The sequence below is a fragment of the Trachurus trachurus genome, assembly GCF_905171665.1.
Source record: "Trachurus trachurus genome assembly, chromosome: 4".
Lineage (NCBI taxonomy): Eukaryota > Metazoa > Chordata > Actinopteri > Carangiformes > Carangidae > Trachurus > Trachurus trachurus.
This window is the reverse complement of record NC_139898.1, coordinates 26,414,937-26,432,187: the sequence shown is the minus strand read 5'-3', so window position 1 is coordinate 26,432,187 and position 17,251 is coordinate 26,414,937. Positions and strand designations below refer to the sequence as shown.

The 17,251-nt window shown below is 40.8% G+C and overlaps 1 protein-coding gene across 1 annotated transcript in view; it reads left to right on the top strand.

Moving 5' to 3' along the window:
- col24a1 (collagen type XXIV alpha 1 chain) overlaps positions 1-17,251 on the top strand; it is a 77,462-nt gene that overhangs the window by 57,264 nt on the left and 2,947 nt on the right. Inside the window, exons 36-56 of the mRNA XM_083970545.1 lie at positions 623-676; positions 934-1,041; positions 1,999-2,052; positions 2,400-2,507; positions 3,338-3,391; positions 4,272-4,325; positions 4,451-4,507; positions 5,295-5,348; positions 6,369-6,422; positions 6,864-6,917; positions 9,113-9,166; positions 9,345-9,452; positions 11,989-12,096; positions 12,215-12,322; positions 13,461-13,514; positions 13,653-13,715; positions 13,947-14,000; positions 14,146-14,181; positions 15,806-15,841; positions 16,220-16,246; positions 17,119-17,184. Coding sequence (XP_083826671.1) covers positions 623-676; positions 934-1,041; positions 1,999-2,052; positions 2,400-2,507; positions 3,338-3,391; positions 4,272-4,325; positions 4,451-4,507; positions 5,295-5,348; positions 6,369-6,422; positions 6,864-6,917; positions 9,113-9,166; positions 9,345-9,452; positions 11,989-12,096; positions 12,215-12,322; positions 13,461-13,514; positions 13,653-13,715; positions 13,947-14,000; positions 14,146-14,181; positions 15,806-15,841; positions 16,220-16,246; positions 17,119-17,184 — 1,365 coding nt within the window. The remainder of the gene's footprint in view (positions 1-622; positions 677-933; positions 1,042-1,998; positions 2,053-2,399; positions 2,508-3,337; positions 3,392-4,271; positions 4,326-4,450; positions 4,508-5,294; positions 5,349-6,368; positions 6,423-6,863; positions 6,918-9,112; positions 9,167-9,344; positions 9,453-11,988; positions 12,097-12,214; positions 12,323-13,460; positions 13,515-13,652; positions 13,716-13,946; positions 14,001-14,145; positions 14,182-15,805; positions 15,842-16,219; positions 16,247-17,118; positions 17,185-17,251) is intronic.

The window sequence follows — 17,251 nt, the reverse complement described above, 5'->3', positions numbered from 1 at the left end:
TCTGAAATTGTGATTTTATTGGGGATTTTTTAAATTAAACCATCACTGTTTTGTTATACACACATGTTGCTGCATTTAATTAGAACTCATGTGGATTAATAATTTAGCATTCATGAGTCATTTGGACCTAACGTAATAGACAGTGAAACTACTCCTCTTTTTATATAATACAATACACCATACATCCTTTCATTGCATATCTTAGTTCTTGTTTTCTTCCTTCAACATTAACTTCTTGCTCTATAGCTTCTAATAATCACTTGAAAAAGAGAAAAATCTTAAACTGAATCAAAAACTCAACTCCTCTCAAAATCTTTTTTGATTATTTTTTAATACTGGCAACACCTACCTGAAACATTCAGCCAGAGAGGGCAGTGAAACACTGCTTTTCAGAGTGCTGCTCAGTTGTTCCTCAGTTGTTTCAGAGGGATTATCTACAACTAGCAACATTTTTAAAATGTCACATTTTCATACTGTTTTTAAAGCTGCAGTACAGTACATGCATTTCTCTAGATTTCTACCATCACAGAGAAAAAACCCAATTCAAAGTTCTTCTAATGTTAACTTTGGGATAGGAAACGTTTATCAGTGAAGATGTTTGTTGATGATAATGTGTTTTTAGGGTCGACCTGGTCCGCCTGGTGAAGACGGTCCTCAAGGGAAAGATGGAGCCAAGGTACAGTATATACCAAAAGTGGGGATCCCCATATTAAATTCATATTATTAATATTAAATTCATATATTCATATTCAATTTCACAGAAGATTTGAATAGAGTATCATTTCTAATAAAGGAAATACAAATAAAGCCACTCAGTTATAACATTTTTCGGACAGGTTGTGTGACCTTTTGACCTCTTAGTTAGTAATACAAAACTTCTAATTAAAATTGAGCTGTCTCTCACTGCTGGTTCTCTGCCTCTTCCTCTGTCAGGGTGAGCCTGGTGAGCCTGGGCCAATGGGAGAGCCCGGTGATAAAGGGATAGAAGGAGACCCAGGGCCTGCAGGACCACCTGGAGGACCTGGAAAACAAGGGTTTCGTGTACGTTTATTTCATGTTTCACAATGTACAGGTATACATCAGCTGCAGCAATTTTAGTAAAACTTTGAAAATTACTGGTTATGTTAATACTGACCTGCTCAGAAAAAGCACACTTACCTTCAGTTGAGTTTAAAGCTAGAGCTGGTTAATAGATCTGCAGAATTCAGTAGAAAAACTGAAACTGATGGAGCAGGTTATGGAAATCCTCTTAACCAGTTGGTGCCCTTCTATCCCAGTAGGGGTCAGCCTTCTCTTCAACAAAATCTATTTGCCACTGGGGTAGTTAAAGGGTACTCTGTCAAAGATGAAGATATTTAGGATTTTCAAATAGCTGTCAGTCAAACTCTTCAAGTGCTTGTTTGTTTTGAGATACAGATCCAGCTCTGGTGATGTGGTGTTGACGGGCAGGAAGTGATGCAGCTTCGGGGCTTGCACAGAAAACTCTGTGGGAAAGCAGTATTACTCAGTTTACAAAAATGTGAACTGACAAATCTGGCAAAAGTTTTAAATAACACTGTGGACCACAAGCTATGACCATGTGTACTCAAAATAGCCAACGCTGATAAGATACTCAGTGTTTCCCACAGGTTGGGAATTTACTTGTGGTGACGCAGACATCTCACACGGAGCTTTTAGTTCCCACTCAGCTACTGCAGCACACAGAATTTGTGTGTGGCAAAAAATCAATTCATTTGAAGAGTGAACTAAAGTATTGTTGTGTTATTTGTTTACCTAAGTTGAAACCAAGTTCTTTATCCTACCACAACAGGTTTTATATACCTGGTCAAGCTGCTTAAGTAGAGCCTATGCATGGCAAACACTAGATGCTGTATTGGAGTTTATCAGTTGTCAGATGGACAATAGTGCTGTGAACGAACAAGATCCAAGAGAAGATGCCAGTTATGCATCTGAATATAAGGTAGACTTTAAATTCATTTCATGTACCTCCTGTTACAGGGGCCAGAGGGAAAACTGGGGCCCCCAGGGAACAGAGGACGGCATGGAAAGAAGGTAAGAGGGACCAATTTTGCCACCACTTTTTTTTCAATACAGTACATAATAGGAAAGAACAATAGGAAACAGTGGCTGCAACGCATCAGTGGTCTGAGTATCACTACCGGTAAGTCAACTTGATTCAGATGTGAGTTGCCATTTTGGTGAAATTTTAAGATATTGACTCAACTTCAGAGGAAAAAGAAAACAAGTAACCACAAAGCAGCAAGAAAAACAGCCTGGAATTGATTTGTTTTTTCTCAGTAAGTGACAACTCGACAGCATAGCTGAGTGGGTGGTCACTGTACTGACTTCGTGTCAGTGCCACTGTGTCTCATCTCGTATGTCATCTTGTATCTTTCCAGGGAGAGAGAGGTCCTCCAGGTCTTCTTGGTGAGATTGGCACACGAGGGGACATTGGCCAGTCAGGCGAGCCGGGGCTGAAAGGTGCCAGGGGAACTCGAGGCCCACCAGTTAGTTCCCATTCTTCCTCTCATTGAGCCCTGTCTGTATATGAAACTTTAACACTCAGAAATGTGATTGTATTTAACATCGAGTTTCAGTTCTTGAAGTAATGAAATCAGTTAAGATTTAGTTTATATTGTATCATTCCTAATTACGACGGAGTATAAAGTCGTACATTTACGACTTTATTCTCGTAAATTTACGACTTTATTCTTGTAATGTTATGACTTTTTTCTCGTATGAAACATAGACTGTATATAAAAGAAATGTACGACTTTATTATCGTAAATTTACGACTTTATTCTCGAAGCCTCTGTTTTTTTTCTTCTTTTCTCAATGTGGCCCTAATACTCCGTTGTACCTAATACATAATATGATTTTATATAATATCACATTAACAAAATCCCTACATTTCTGTTAGGCGGTCTTCACGTCCCATTATGACATATTATAAAGTAAAGTTACATCTTTTATGTGAATTTTAAAACATTAAGAGATGAGAATAAAATACCCCACCTTGTTCCAGGCCAGAGAGAGAGCAAGAAAAGACATGAGCCATGAGGAAGGCATCCTTTCTTTTTCTTCTTTATAGAGACAAACTGCTTCTTTCTTTTAGCAGAACCACTAAGACCATGCTGTGATAACTGCGGGGGGGAAAGATTTATACTAACCCCATCATAAAACAACTCTGGTCTCATTATTAAGTTTGCACGTGTATCTGTTTGGGGCCAATGTTATACTTAGCACAACCAGAGAAAAAAAAAAGCAAAACAAACAGCGTCAGCATTAGAGCTGATACAGAGTCTTATTCTGTGTGCATTTTCTGCATTTCTTGCAGGGTCGGCCTGGAGTCATGGGAGTAGAGGGACAACCAGGACTTGCAGGATACACAGTGAGTTTTCCCCTACCTGTGGTTGTTTGTGATAAGAAAATATCTTCTTAGAGGATGGACTAGTCTGAGTATTGGCACAGCACATCTCACTGTGTTTACTTTCACATGGAGCCGATCTGACAACGTAGGATTACTGAGCTACCCACATGTTGTTAGATGTGCAGATCTTCCTGGATTATCCATCAAAAGTAACTCTTGCTTGAGGTATTTCATAAATCCTCCAGATATAGATCTCCACAGAGCTGTTGAATGTGATTTCAGTCCAGCTAACTGGCCTCCCCTGGTAGCCTTGTGCTATAATCCCGGTGTGTGCTGGAGATATCCAGAGTTTGATTCTGGCAGAGAACATTACATCTCTGCCACGCTTTTATTCCCTGTTAACTCTTCATGTCATTAACGTTTCAAATAAAACAAAATAGCAGGGGAAATAAAACCTTTAAAAGTACTACACAAATAAATACCAGAGCAAAGACAAGAGGTGAAGACGATGAAATCCACAGGCTAATTTTTCCAGGCTTCACCACAGCCTGATCAATGCCAATAACACTGGGTTTTGGTTGCATAACTTGAAAAGGGCACATCAAGTTCATTGTGTCCGTTTTTGTGAATGTGCATGTGCATGTGTATAAAGGCTCTCAGACGCCTTCACACTTCACTCTGGTTGCTGAGTGATTTCTGAGTCTGTGCCAAACCCTAAATCCGAAAGTGACAGAATGTAAGACCTTCCTTAAAAGGAACTGTATTTATATCAGCAGCTCTGATTAATATGCTGACAGCCCTCACAGTGGAACTCATGTTTCTCAGAGAAACATGCTGTAGCCAGTAGAAGTATGGTGGCTTTGTGAAATACAACAATCAGCTTTCCTTTTTTCTTTTTTAGGGTCACCCTGGCAAGCCTGGGCCCATTGGACCACCAGGGCCTAAAGGCGAAAAGGTAAAATGATAATAAGTATTTGAAAGGGAATTATTCTTGTACTTTGTCATAGGCTTCAGTGGCCCACTTGGCTGCAAAACAGTGTGTCTGCATGTGTCATTATGTATTTGTTTGTTACATTCCAGGGGTACCCAGGCGAGGACAATAAGACCCCAGGACCACCAGGGCCCTTAGGTGAACCAGTAGGTCTTGTTTTCCTTTAAACTCTCCTTTCTGCTCTCTAACACCCGCTGCTCTGTTTAGATCCAAGCCGCTTTAACACCAGATTGACAGAGGGAAGTACAAGTTAATCCTGGTCAGCTCCTGATTTTAGCACCAACTACATTCTTTGTCAGACCGATTGACAATAATGTATGAGTGTTTCTGTTTAAAATCTTTCATGCACATTATCAGCCTGTATGACTCTGATCTTTTCTTTTCAGTCCAGGCAGAGCATTTATAGAAAATGTTTAACAAGGGTTTGTTATGTTAAAGCTAGAGATTAGCTTTGTTCGGGTACTTGAACTGATCCATAATCAACGAAGAGTTAGGACATATCAGAGCTTTGTAAATCTTTCTTTTATACAATCGAAGCTCCTATCCACGTTGAGCACTGGGCATGAAAGGCCTACACAGCCTGAACAATCAGGGTTACACAGGTATAGATGGCGACCTGCCAAATGAATAGTATTGGATAATCAAGTTGGCACAGTATTGTAATGCACATCATGAACAGCACAAAGGCAGCCTCTGTCTTGGTGCAGCCCCGACTGAGGTTGGCTGAAAAGGAAGGTTCAAGGTGAAACTACACCTCTCCACTTGATCCAGACTCAAAGGTCGCATCTATAGAATGTGTTTCATCTGCATCGGCCTGAGAAGCGACTCCGTCTTCGACGAGCTTCCGAGCTCAATTGAAGCTTTGTGGTCATAAATTAAGGCATGCGTATACAGTATGTGTGTGTTCATGTGTGTGCATTTGTGCCTACACAGGGGTCCCCAGGAGAACGAGGAGAGCGTGGAGAGCCAGGGGATGAAGGGTATCAGGTAGACAAAACCATCAAATCAACATCAGACATACCACACAGTCACCAGTCAGGGTGCTTGTCTGTGTGATTGTTGTTTACATACTTTGGATGCTCCGTTAAAAGGGCTGCTCTGTTCAGATAAGGGTAGACCACGCATGTCGAAAGGGATTACCTAGTTTCCAGGAATAGGTTAAGGATAAGTCTGGTGTTTTTGACATTTTCATGGTTTACAGACATTTGTTGCACACACACATGCGCATGGGCTCACTTTCACACACATGTACAGTGCAGATGAGCTGGTATATGTCTTATGCTGATTTGACATTTGGTGTTTATCATCTCCAAATATACATAGATACATAAGATAGGCAAATACCACAATAATTATTTTTCTAACCATAGCAACATGCTGTTTTGATGTGTCCTTTACCTTTAATGTAAGAAGTCAAATAACCAAAAAACCCTAGGTCTCTAAGTATCCTTTAAAAAAACAAACATAAATCCTGCTATACCTTTCTTCAAATTCCCGTTATATAGAATAAATTACATTAAGCAGTGTATCACATACTGTAGTCCAAATTGTTGGGTAACAGTTGTATAACTATGTGTTGAGCATCACTAGAGATAATCCTTGATCCATTTCCATTTTCCAGTCAGGTTCATAGTCATAAAAACTACTGTTTAGTTTGGCTTTTGTGTCATGATTCCCTAGACTTTGATAATATGCCCTAAAAGGTCACCCTTGGTTTCCATCGCGAACCATCTGAGTGCAGAATTTATGGATCCTGTTTATAAGGAGCCTTTTGTGGCATGTTTTAATAGTATAAGTATTTTAAACTTGGCTTGGAAACTATTATGTATTGTTTTGATGTTGTTGAGTTTGAAAAATGGTACTAATGTGCAACGTGGCTCCTGCACATGATGTTCTTCATCTAGTGAAGGAGAGGGGGGGAAAGGGAGAATAACATGAACATGTTAGATGTTAGGATCTCAGCAGGATGGTAAAAAAATAATATTGTATACTAAAACTGTTTTTCAGGGCCACGTTGGTCCCATTGGATCTCGTGGGGCTGTTGGACCACAGGGCCCTCCGGTAAGTCTGTCTATATCTGTTTGATAGTAATAATGTTATATTCAGTGATATTGTTATTTACATGTTTTTGTTTAACTGTTTTACTCATCACCATAATACTTTGACCAGTGGCTTTGTGGCCATGATATGATGCACTAACTATAAACAGTGATCTAAAAAGATTGGACGTGTTGGAAATGACAGAAACACATACTGACAATTGTCCTTTCCTTGGGGCCTTACCAGTTGTGCGGCAAAGCATGTTTATACTTGTTGGCACAGATAGTAAACATCTGTAGGATAGGGTTTGATTATTTTCATCCTTGTTCGTCCCCATCGAATAACACAAGTTTCTCCTCAGTGCCCACCTGTGCATGCTGCTAACCAATTTTAAAAGACAGTCATTAAGTGTGTGGATTCATCTAACATCTTGATATCACTGTTTTATCTTGCTTTGTTCAGGGGTCACCAGGCTTTCCTGGAGAACCAGGTCCAAAGGGAGAGCAAGGACCTGTGGTGAGTAACCTCAGTAGGCAAATCAAAGGGTACATGTTGTCACTCATAAAGTTAAGATTATGATGAATGTTGTCTGCTCCCTGCAAATACGACCATTTTCATAAACAGAGTGTTTCTACCAGCAGGTTTCTCTTTGTATATCAGATAAAACCTGATCCGTTAACGTTGCGACACACTGAGATCCGTTGCTCCAGCTTTTTGATCATTAAATGTCTTGCATCTTAAAAATATGAGCCATTGGCCTTGAAACAGTTATCCTTTGGTAAAACAGACTTTCCTGGACTGACAGCTTCTGCTTTCATAGCTGTCAGGTTGTTTTGAGTCCTCAGCCTTGTCAGTGGCCTTCTGATTACATAACTTCCATTTCCCCTGTGAAACAACTGTGAGCCTCCTTAATCAAGTTCCACATAGCTTTTTGAATAGTGAAGCATTCACAGGTCTCCAGATATGGCTGACTTTCTTCCACATGTGAAACAGCTTGTATGTAAGAGTGATTATGTAACCTACTCAAATACTATGGGAGTATTTCAGTTAATTTATTCATCTTGGCTTGAGCTTACATTGGCTTTGAGCAATGACTTCATATGCAATGTATAAACCCATCAGTTTAGAAACATCAATAACAAAACAGTGCCTTGAAACACTGGAAACGTTCAGGATCTGCTGTATTTCTGTTTCAAATTATCTGCTTCGATGAAACATTCCTTGAGGGATATCTCTCTAGTAATGCTCATACATAACTTACTGTATTAGGGTCTGGTGAGAAAGTATAAGAAGTAAAAGGATAATTGCAAAGGTTACACAGAGTTTTACATCTGTTTAGCAATTATTTTTGTTGGAAGCCTCTTTGTCTTTCTGACAAGACTTTAAAACATGCAACATGAATAAGTTTGTATCATTAACTCATTGAGTGCCATTGACGTATATATACGTCAATCAAAATCCAACGCTTGAGTGCCATTGACGTATATATACGTCAAATGCAGTTTTCTGCGGCTGGTAAATGGGGACGCTGTTGCGCACACTGTGAGTAATTTTGGGGCTTCTGGGATGTGTAGAACGAAGAAGACTGTAGATCAGAGCAAGAAGTGAAGAGGAAGGAGAAGACGAGTGCGATCGGTACAGAGATAAAAAAGTTGGGAAAAGTTTCTATTTCTAGAGGAAAACGACGGGCAGAGCCTGGAACAAGTGTAACGTGGAGCTGGAGGAAAGCTTAGCCACGGATGCTATTAGCATAGCTCCAGCATGAAGTGATCGGAGGAGGCAGGAAAGGTAAACTGATCTAGATGATCAGCACCGAAATGCCGAAGCGAAAGCGGATCGCGGAGTCAGTTTCACCAGTTGCTGTCTAACCGACGTCGTGACAACGAACCGAGAGATCAGCGCGGTGAGTCGCTGCCGCGGCCGCGTCCAGCAGAGAGGCTGAAGACGCCACGACGTCTCCCTCCCTCCTTCAGAGACGATGCAGCAGGAGGAGAAGTAGGAGAGGGGAGGGGCAGAGAGGGGATGAGGGGAGGGGGAGAGGAGGGGGGAGGAGAGGGTGAGGGGGCAGCAACTGCAGGAGGAGTAGGAGAGCAGGCATCACTCTGCATAGTAGGACTCCTACTTGTTGTATTTTAGTTTTTTTTTTTTTTGTACAATGAAAAAACATGTGAAATGAAATTTTCAGATGTCTTACATGTTTTTGAAGCCAAAATTAAAACGGATAAATCACTGTTTTTCTTGAGAGACTCTCTTTCACAAAAATGCATTTTTCTCAGCTTTCTAGAAAAAAAGTGGTCTTTTTGGTGCAACCAGGCTCTATTCAACTTAAGATAAATTAAGAATGGAACAAAGTACAAACAAATGGTTTTTCCCTAGTTAAATAGAGAGTCTCCTCTTTCCTTTGAGCTATTTTGTGTTTTCAGAGTCATAATACAAAATATTCTCTTGGTCTTAAAATATTACTCAAAATGCCCCGAAACGCTGGCACATGGCACTGACCATTTTATAAAAGGGCTGGCACTCAATGAGTTAAGGAACATAATGTTGAAGTTTCTACTTCCTTCATAAGGCTCATATGAGACATGGTCTTTAAAATGTCAGCTCCTCAATGAGAGGCGAGTGAGACCTATTACCTTTTTTTATATTCATGAATGCCTATGTATTTTTTATTTCTCATATGTTGTCTATCATGTGTTTCCACTCATTTATAGGGCACAGCAGGAAAGAAAGGAGCAAGGGGTCTTACTGGATCTCCTGGCAGTGAAGTAAGTGTCACATCATCTCAATATCAGAGCAGAAGTACAATCAAGAATACTTACATACATATAATAACTAGAGAAGGCAAGTGTATTTTATCTGAAGTGCTATTGGGTTATAGAAATCTGATCATGATGGGTCTGTAAATTCCTCTGGGCTGAGATTGAGTGGTGCTGTCTTTTCCAGGGGCCAATGGGTTTACCGGGACTTGTGGGAATGGAGGGTTACCCGGGACTGGATGGTCTCCCAGGATTGACTGGCTTACCAGGACTACCAGGAAAACAAGGACGTCAGGTAATCAATGACATCACTATACTGTACATGTAGGGGTTCATAAAAATAAATTATTCTCTTTTTTTATTGTACCCTCTTTATTATTACAGAGAAACCTGTATCTTAACCTACCTCCCAACCACTGTTACACACGGCACACACTGTCTTAATGTCATGATGATGAAGAGATATTGAGGAAAAATCAGTTTACAAAACTGGATCTTTGTTTCCACAACAATGTCTATGCATATTGTTTTTCTGTAGAATATATATACAGTATATTTCTTTACAATGTTATTGTGCTCTGAAAGCAGTGTTGCTCTCACTGTGCTTTTTTCGTGATGGACAAGTGGTGGACAAGTTGTGACCTGCACATTCACCACGCTATGAGATAATAACGGAACATTACGAGACAGAGTTGTTTTAGAGGCAAATTTAGAGAAAAACTGCCCCCCCCCCGACGGGAACGTGCATCAGCTGTTTTGCATGAATTTACTCTCGTAACGTTCCGTTATTATCTCATAGCGTGGTGAATGTGCAGGTCACAACTTGTCCACTAGAGCGTTTTGGAGTTGTTGGATTGTGTATTTGATGAGTTTGATGAGGGAAACCAAGAAATCCCATGAGCCTCTGTAATGCAATTAAAGGTAACGAACCTACTGCTATGACTATAGGGATTATGGCAATGGGCCAATTTGCCAAAATGTTGAACTATCCCTTTAAAGGTGTAATACGTTTTTGCTCTCACTCCATAGCCAGCAGCAGCATCAACACCTGTTTACTAACCAGTGGGTCATAGTGTGGGGTCATGACAGGGAAGGTGAAATTCTTGTTCATCATGAAGATTCACTTTCATTACTAATTCTTTTAAAGTCCTCTATGTACATGTAGCTGCCTATAGCTGCATGTTTCAATACTGTATATAGCAAATGGAGGGCTGAGAGTAAGTTCAGTGTTGCCCATCGAAGACAACAAGCAGTTTGAATAGCAGAGGTGAAGTGCAGTTTCTTTGGACTACATCATAGCCCTTTCTACCCTCACTACTTAAATTTGATTGCATGTGAGGACTCAGCGCTTTCCTTACTATTGTTTTAGTGTCTATTGCTTTAAAGACTGAGACATGCTGCTTAGATTGACTAATCATTAGATGCCTCGTTTGATTTGATTGGCGTCTTCTGGTTGTGACACAGTGGGTTTATTTAAGTAAGTGTGCAGCCAGAGTGATCTGAGACTTCATCCATGAATGTCTTCATCTCCTTCTGCCAAGAGTTACAAAGCAAAGTCATTTCTCTCTGGCTTTCATTTACATAATATTATTGTTCAAAAGAACTAGTTGGTGTAATTTTTGGCAAATGATGTTCTACATTTGGAAAGATGGTTTCTTGCTAGACGAGTCCCATGACTTCATGTCAAATCTTCAAATCACACAAAATCCTTTGTATAACTAGCCCATTCTTCTTGTTGGTCATCATTCCCATAATGATGGGCAATTATCGTCTTATTCATTGTTTACCACATTATCTATTGTGCATTCATTCCTACTGATGTTGCCAGTTGGATGTATTTGCAATGTGTGAAAAGAAGTCATAGATTTTTGGGGCATTTCTTACCGTAATCTGTTAATCTGTATTCTAAATTAATGTGTAAATCTCTGAGTGATCTTATTAAGATGACAGACAGTGGCTCGCTTTCCAGCACCTGCAGGTTTAGCGCACCTACAGTGGTGTAATTTTAACCTGGTCCCCGACTAATCCGCTCTCCTCATGGTGATCGGGGAACAGAAGCCATATGTGTGGCAACGACGCACTCAGTCTGTTATTCTAATATCAGTCGCTCCCCTCTGTCTCACCACACTGCTGATGGAGCAGGAAACCGCTGTGGTTTGCAGTGTTAGAAAGCAACTCGGTGACATGCAGTTATTTTTATGGGTACACTTTAGGAATATGGTGTCCAGAAATCTGATCACCAGGAGAGGCCGGCAGACTTAAGCACTGTGGTTTACAGCTATGACTATGCAAATGTGTTTGGAGTTATTGAAATAAACAATGAAATTGAAAAGGCAGTATTTTTTTTCATAGCAATGCGCTGCATACACAGGCATTCATTGTCAAGAAAACGCAAAAGCAAAGTACAATGGACTGGTGGATGTTGTTCCTTATTGGTGCTTTCAAGGACGCAGCTGATTGATTCTGAGCAATAGCTGGAAACTAAGAAACATAACAATGCACCAGAAAGGACAGGGAGGAAAAGGAAGAAGCATGTCAATGTAAACAATACGGGGTCCATCTTTAAAAAAAATCTCCTTTGCCAATGTCGTATTCGTGCGACCTCAAGGATACAAACTTTCTGTACAATTCACACAGTTTACAATTAAATCTATAAATCTGTTGTGTCAGTCCATGTAAATACTTGCATTTGAAATTGTCTGGAAATATTTTTTATATTTTTCACAATAAATAAACTTTTCAATCAAACCATAACCATATTGTTCACATTTTGTTTGACATTGACAATTTTATTAACAAGATTATTTATTGACACTCTGGTGTGTCTGCAGGGACCGAGAGGCTTGGTGGGACTGGAGGGACCTGCTGGACGTCCGGGCCCCAGAGGAGAGGTTGGACTTCTTGGACTACCTGGAGAAAGAGGACCACCTGGTCAGAAGGTAAAAACAATTTATTCTAAATCGTTGCCAAATCACAAAGACGTCTGGTAACCGAGCAGCACTATCAGTCTATAAGCAGTACACTAACATTTGTTATTCCTAACCTTGCTTGGTTCAGGGGGAGACTGGCTTGTCGGGAGACAGAGGCGCCTCAGGAAAGACTGGCATGGCGGGGGCTACAGGTGACCAGGGCAGGAAAGGTGACCAAGGACCCAAAGGACAACTAGTAAGTATAAACAGACATTTGTGATTAAAGCAAACTCCACAGTGAAATAGGGTTCAGGTTTCAGATCTATTCGTCCCATTCACACACAAAATGTTCTACAACAGCAGAAGTGAAGTGACCACGATTCACAATTGTAAAGTAGGATAGATGACAGATCAAATGTGTTAAAAATCCTCCCATTAATGTGAATACTTTATGTTTATAACTTGTTTCTTTACTGTTTAAATGTTGGGCTTTCATAACTGTGTTGGTAACGACATTGCTTTTCATGAATTGATATCATCCCCAGGAATATTCTCGTTATAAGGTGGTTTTATAAGCGTATTATTTATACTTTAATACCTCTCTAAATATAGCTCCAGGGGCTTAGGTAGCCAATCTGTGGTGTGGTTAAAAATGTGTGCGCCTGACACTTTTCCACCCTGAGTAGAGTAACAAATTATGTGGGCGAGACGAGGAATGGAAACATTGCGCCTGGTAAGGCCAAGTTATGTAAGATCCTCACACTCCAGAGACCTGAAAAAGAGGTGCTCCACTTAACTTATGTAACTCCTCAGAAAGAAGAAAAAAAAGAAACAATATTCAATCCCTCGTCCTCCCCTCCCTCCACCAGTTACCTCCATTGATGCTGGTGAAACAGAGAGCAGACTCAGGCCCCTGGGTCAGATCCCTTTCCACTTTTCAGTGAATAGAGTTTCTCGGCCAAAGTGGCGGGGCTGAAAGTGGAGCTGTCTAGAGGATGTGGATGACTGGCTGTGCAAACACAGTGTCTGCCACCCTGGACGACAGACAGCACTCAGACACAGCGCATGGTGCAGACACCTAACTCTCCAGTGTGTGTCTAGGAAGATGTGTGGATTGGGACTTCTTTATATCCAGACATAAAGCCTAGAGAGTGTGTGTGTATGTCCTCCAGTTCTTTTGAAATTGATGGACGTTTCAACGTCCAACTCGGTGTGTCTCTTGTGTATGTACAGCATCCCTGTGGGTACCGTATAAAATACTATGAAAAAACCCACACAGACTTATTGTATTTATCCTTTATGTATATGTCCTTTATCGTTTATGTGAAATGCATAATGTCCCTGTTTACTGTGTAAAAGTTAAGACTTGATATGAATGTCTTCTCTGCTTGTAGGGGGAATCTGGAGATCTGGGGATGGTTGGTTTGCAGGGCTTCCCAGGGCCAATGGTAAAACACCAATTAGTTAACCAGCAGTGAAACAGCCATTGAAAAACTGAGCAGAACTGATTAAACATAACAGAATATGGGCGTTTAGAGTGCATTGCCCCTGTGTGAACTGACAGGTGCTCTTCTTCCTTCAAACAGGGACCGAATGGTGATTTTGGATTTAGAGGCTTCCCTGGCCCTAAAGGTCCAATGGGCAGTCTGGTAAGTTTTATAAAGAGAAAGCAGACACACCATAAACCACATCAAACCGAACCGTGGGAATGGATTAATACCAAAAGAAATACAAGATTCCTTAAGCACAATTAACCCAGGACACCTGACGTTTTGAGGAATATGTACAGAACATATTGTGACCATCTTCTCAGCAGTGTCACTGTTGTGCTATAAAACCAGTGAGACTCATTTTTTTCTCAATCCTGTTGTTTATTTCAGGGATTTTCTGGACCTGTCGGCCCTGAAGGAATGATTGGCCCAATGGGGAAACCTGTACGTGTCTTTGTTGACTGCAGATTATTAATAAACATAAATTTTGTTTTATTGTGTGCTCATCAATTGAATTGAAGACTATGTAGAAAATTGGGTTGGGGATGAATGCTTTACATTTCATGTTGTTGTTCTTTTTTTTTCTTAGGGGCCAAGAGGTCCAAAAGGAAGTGGTGGCGAAATGGTAAGATCTAACTCAAACTTATAAACCAAACCTGAAAAGTCTGTCAAGATGATGCGATAATGATTAGCAGTACATACTGTATGATTACATACTGATTTACCATGTGATTATATCCTGATTACGCTCTACTGAAGTGTCAGACTTGCAAATTCCATACTGACAACGCAGTACTTGGCCTTTTAACGTGGCGCCACCCCAAAACAGATTGCGAATGTTTTTTGAAAGAAAAACAAAAAAAAAACGAATGGACGGAGGAGGTTGTGTTTAAGGACACATGACTGGTGGCTGAGGCTCCATGGTAGTTGTGTTAAGTGACAGCAGATTGTTACAGCTGAGTCATAGTGAAAAGAGCCGTCTCTCCCAGTCTCAGAGCGCTTGCTGTGGGGCCTTACAGTACTCACAGAACCTCTTATGTAAACACTGTAAAGGAAATGCCTTGTCAAAATGTTAGCATGGCAAACCACATTGCAATCCACATAATTCACTTGTATATCCCTGCTCCTAGTCTGTAATGTAAACTGTAGCAAGATTCTCAGTTCAGCCTAAATCCCTCCGCCATTTACACCGCCACGCACACACAACCAGTGTACACAATGGGCCCTTCTTCCAGCCCTTTTTCTTAAATACTGATGTCAGATATGTGCTTACGCTCACTTACAGTGGGGTCCAAAAGACTGAGACCACTTTTGGACTATTGGGCGTGAACTACCTGATATCCCACCAGCAGACTTAATAAAGTCCAGCTGCCCCAAGTACAGTAGCTGCTGCAGAACAGTGTCAGGTCATTGGTCAGCCATAGGTGGCAGTAGGTGACCATTTACAGTCAGTGTGATACGTACAGAGCCCACTGCTATTCAACTAGGCATCACAGAGAAAGGTGAAGGAAGAGGATGACGCGATCGGCCCAATTCCAATCCGACCCCTCACGGACTCACTGATTTGGAGGCGCATTCACGTGAAGTCCGTGAGTGTGTGAGGGCTGTTCCATTGTCAGATCATCGAGTCAGTGAGTCAGTGAATGAGCCCTTACTGCCCCCTTACCGTAAGTCAGCACCGATGCTGACTTAGCGTAAGGGAATTACCCACAGTTCATAGCGTTGTGAAGTCAAATTCGTGGCATGCCGTCGGAACTCGTGTGTTAAAAAAAAGAAGTATATAAACAAACTGGTCGGAGAGAGCTCTGCTGGTCTGTTTATTGTTAATATAACTTTACTGTCGGTATTAACGTGTGCAGTTTGTGATTATTGATGATGAGTTGATCAGATCTGATCCAGGAACATTTTGTTTGGAGTCCGTCCCCTCACACACCTTGTGCGTGAGAGTGGAAGAGTGCTGTTCCATTCATGTTTACAGCATCTGGACCCTCACAGACTCTCACACTCTGTCACTTAGAGCTGACGTCACTTAAGTCAGTGAGTGTTCAGGGCTCGAGTCTTTAGAGGGCGGATTGGAATTGGGTCAGAGACTGTCACTGTGTCATCTGTGATGCTGCACACAAATTATGTGGAACAAATTATCTGTAAAGTGTTTCAGCTAGTAATGTGGTGAGCTGTTGTAGGAGTATTCACACGATGCAGAATTATAATTTCAACATCATGATTTTTTAATAAATATTGTCTTTCAGGGGCCTCAAGGTCCGCAGGGAAGTCCAGGACCCAGAGTAAGTGTTCAACCCCATGATCACATTTCATCTTAATATGACACACAATCTGTAAATGTAGCAAGGGTCTGTGATATTTCTAATAGTGAAGATTCTTGAAAGCAAAGTGATAAACCTGCTGGGACACACTAGTTATTCAATGCTTTTAACTTGTTAAGTCTGGCACTAATGTTCGCATTTCATTAATATCTTAAAAAAAAAAAAAACAATTCCTGCACCAGCTGCCCTGAGGCTCTAGTCCTCAGGTTGCAAACTCACTCATATAATAATGCAGCTTCACAGTCCCACTGACACAGGCATGATTGACTAGAAAGTGAACTGACCTCAACCGCAACGGGATTATTTTTAACTTCGTCATTTTCTTTCTCCCCTCCGTAGGGATCCCCTGGTGCTCCGGGACCATCAGTAAGTGCCTCGTGTCTGTCACAGACAGGATGTTAGAAAAGACAGGCGTCCTGTTCTGAGATTAATTGAAAAGACAGAGGATTTGGGCCATAAACTTGGAGGAAAAACTGTCCAGATCTTGGGTTATTCACTTTTTAGATATAATTTACATTTGATTAAACCTCATCATCCTCATCCTGTTCTGTCTTCATCCCCTGACTGGGGAATAATCCTGTTACATCTCCTCTGTAACCCAAGATACGTGTCTTTTCAGAAAATAGGATAAAAGTCTTCATTCCTCTGAAAGCAGAGCAAAGACAGGATGTGCTAAACCCGGGGAACGAATTGTATTTGCTTATTTGTGTAACTATAGATGTGCCAAAAAACCATTTGGGTCAGTGATAGCAATCTTTCTAATTTTGTTCAGAAGCATTGACAGTGATGCCGTGACAAAAACCTCTCATGCATGTCTAATCTACCCTAACTTCGGGATAAAGTGTAGCTTTTTGCTCTTTTATACCTGAATGCCGTCGTCCTGTTCGAACAAATCAAAGAACCCTGAATAACATCTCAGACAGATGCCTTTTTGTTGATACATATTATGTGATAACTGTGTTTATACTGAGAGGAATGTGTTAGTCTTCCCCCCTGCTGAAGTCAGGAATGTGATGGTTTGTTGATGGAAGACTTATTTTACTGCTTTTCTCTGGTATTAAAGTGTACTCTGATTCTATTAAAGTTTTCTCTATAAACTGGACGTATAATGAAACTTCCCTGATTTCTGTAACCAGCGATCAAGCCTATGGATTAAAATCTTTCTGTTTAATAAGGAACAGGATACTGGAGCTGTTATGTTTTTCATTAAACTGTGAATATGCTGATTTTCAATCTAGAGGCAGATATATGACGACTCAGCAGTCTACGGTCTATCAGACTCTAATGCTGCCCTCAGGACAGAGGTAAGACACTTAATGCTCTTGGTTTACTGCATGTAGAGCTGCATGGGTGGACTGTTGGATGGATAGA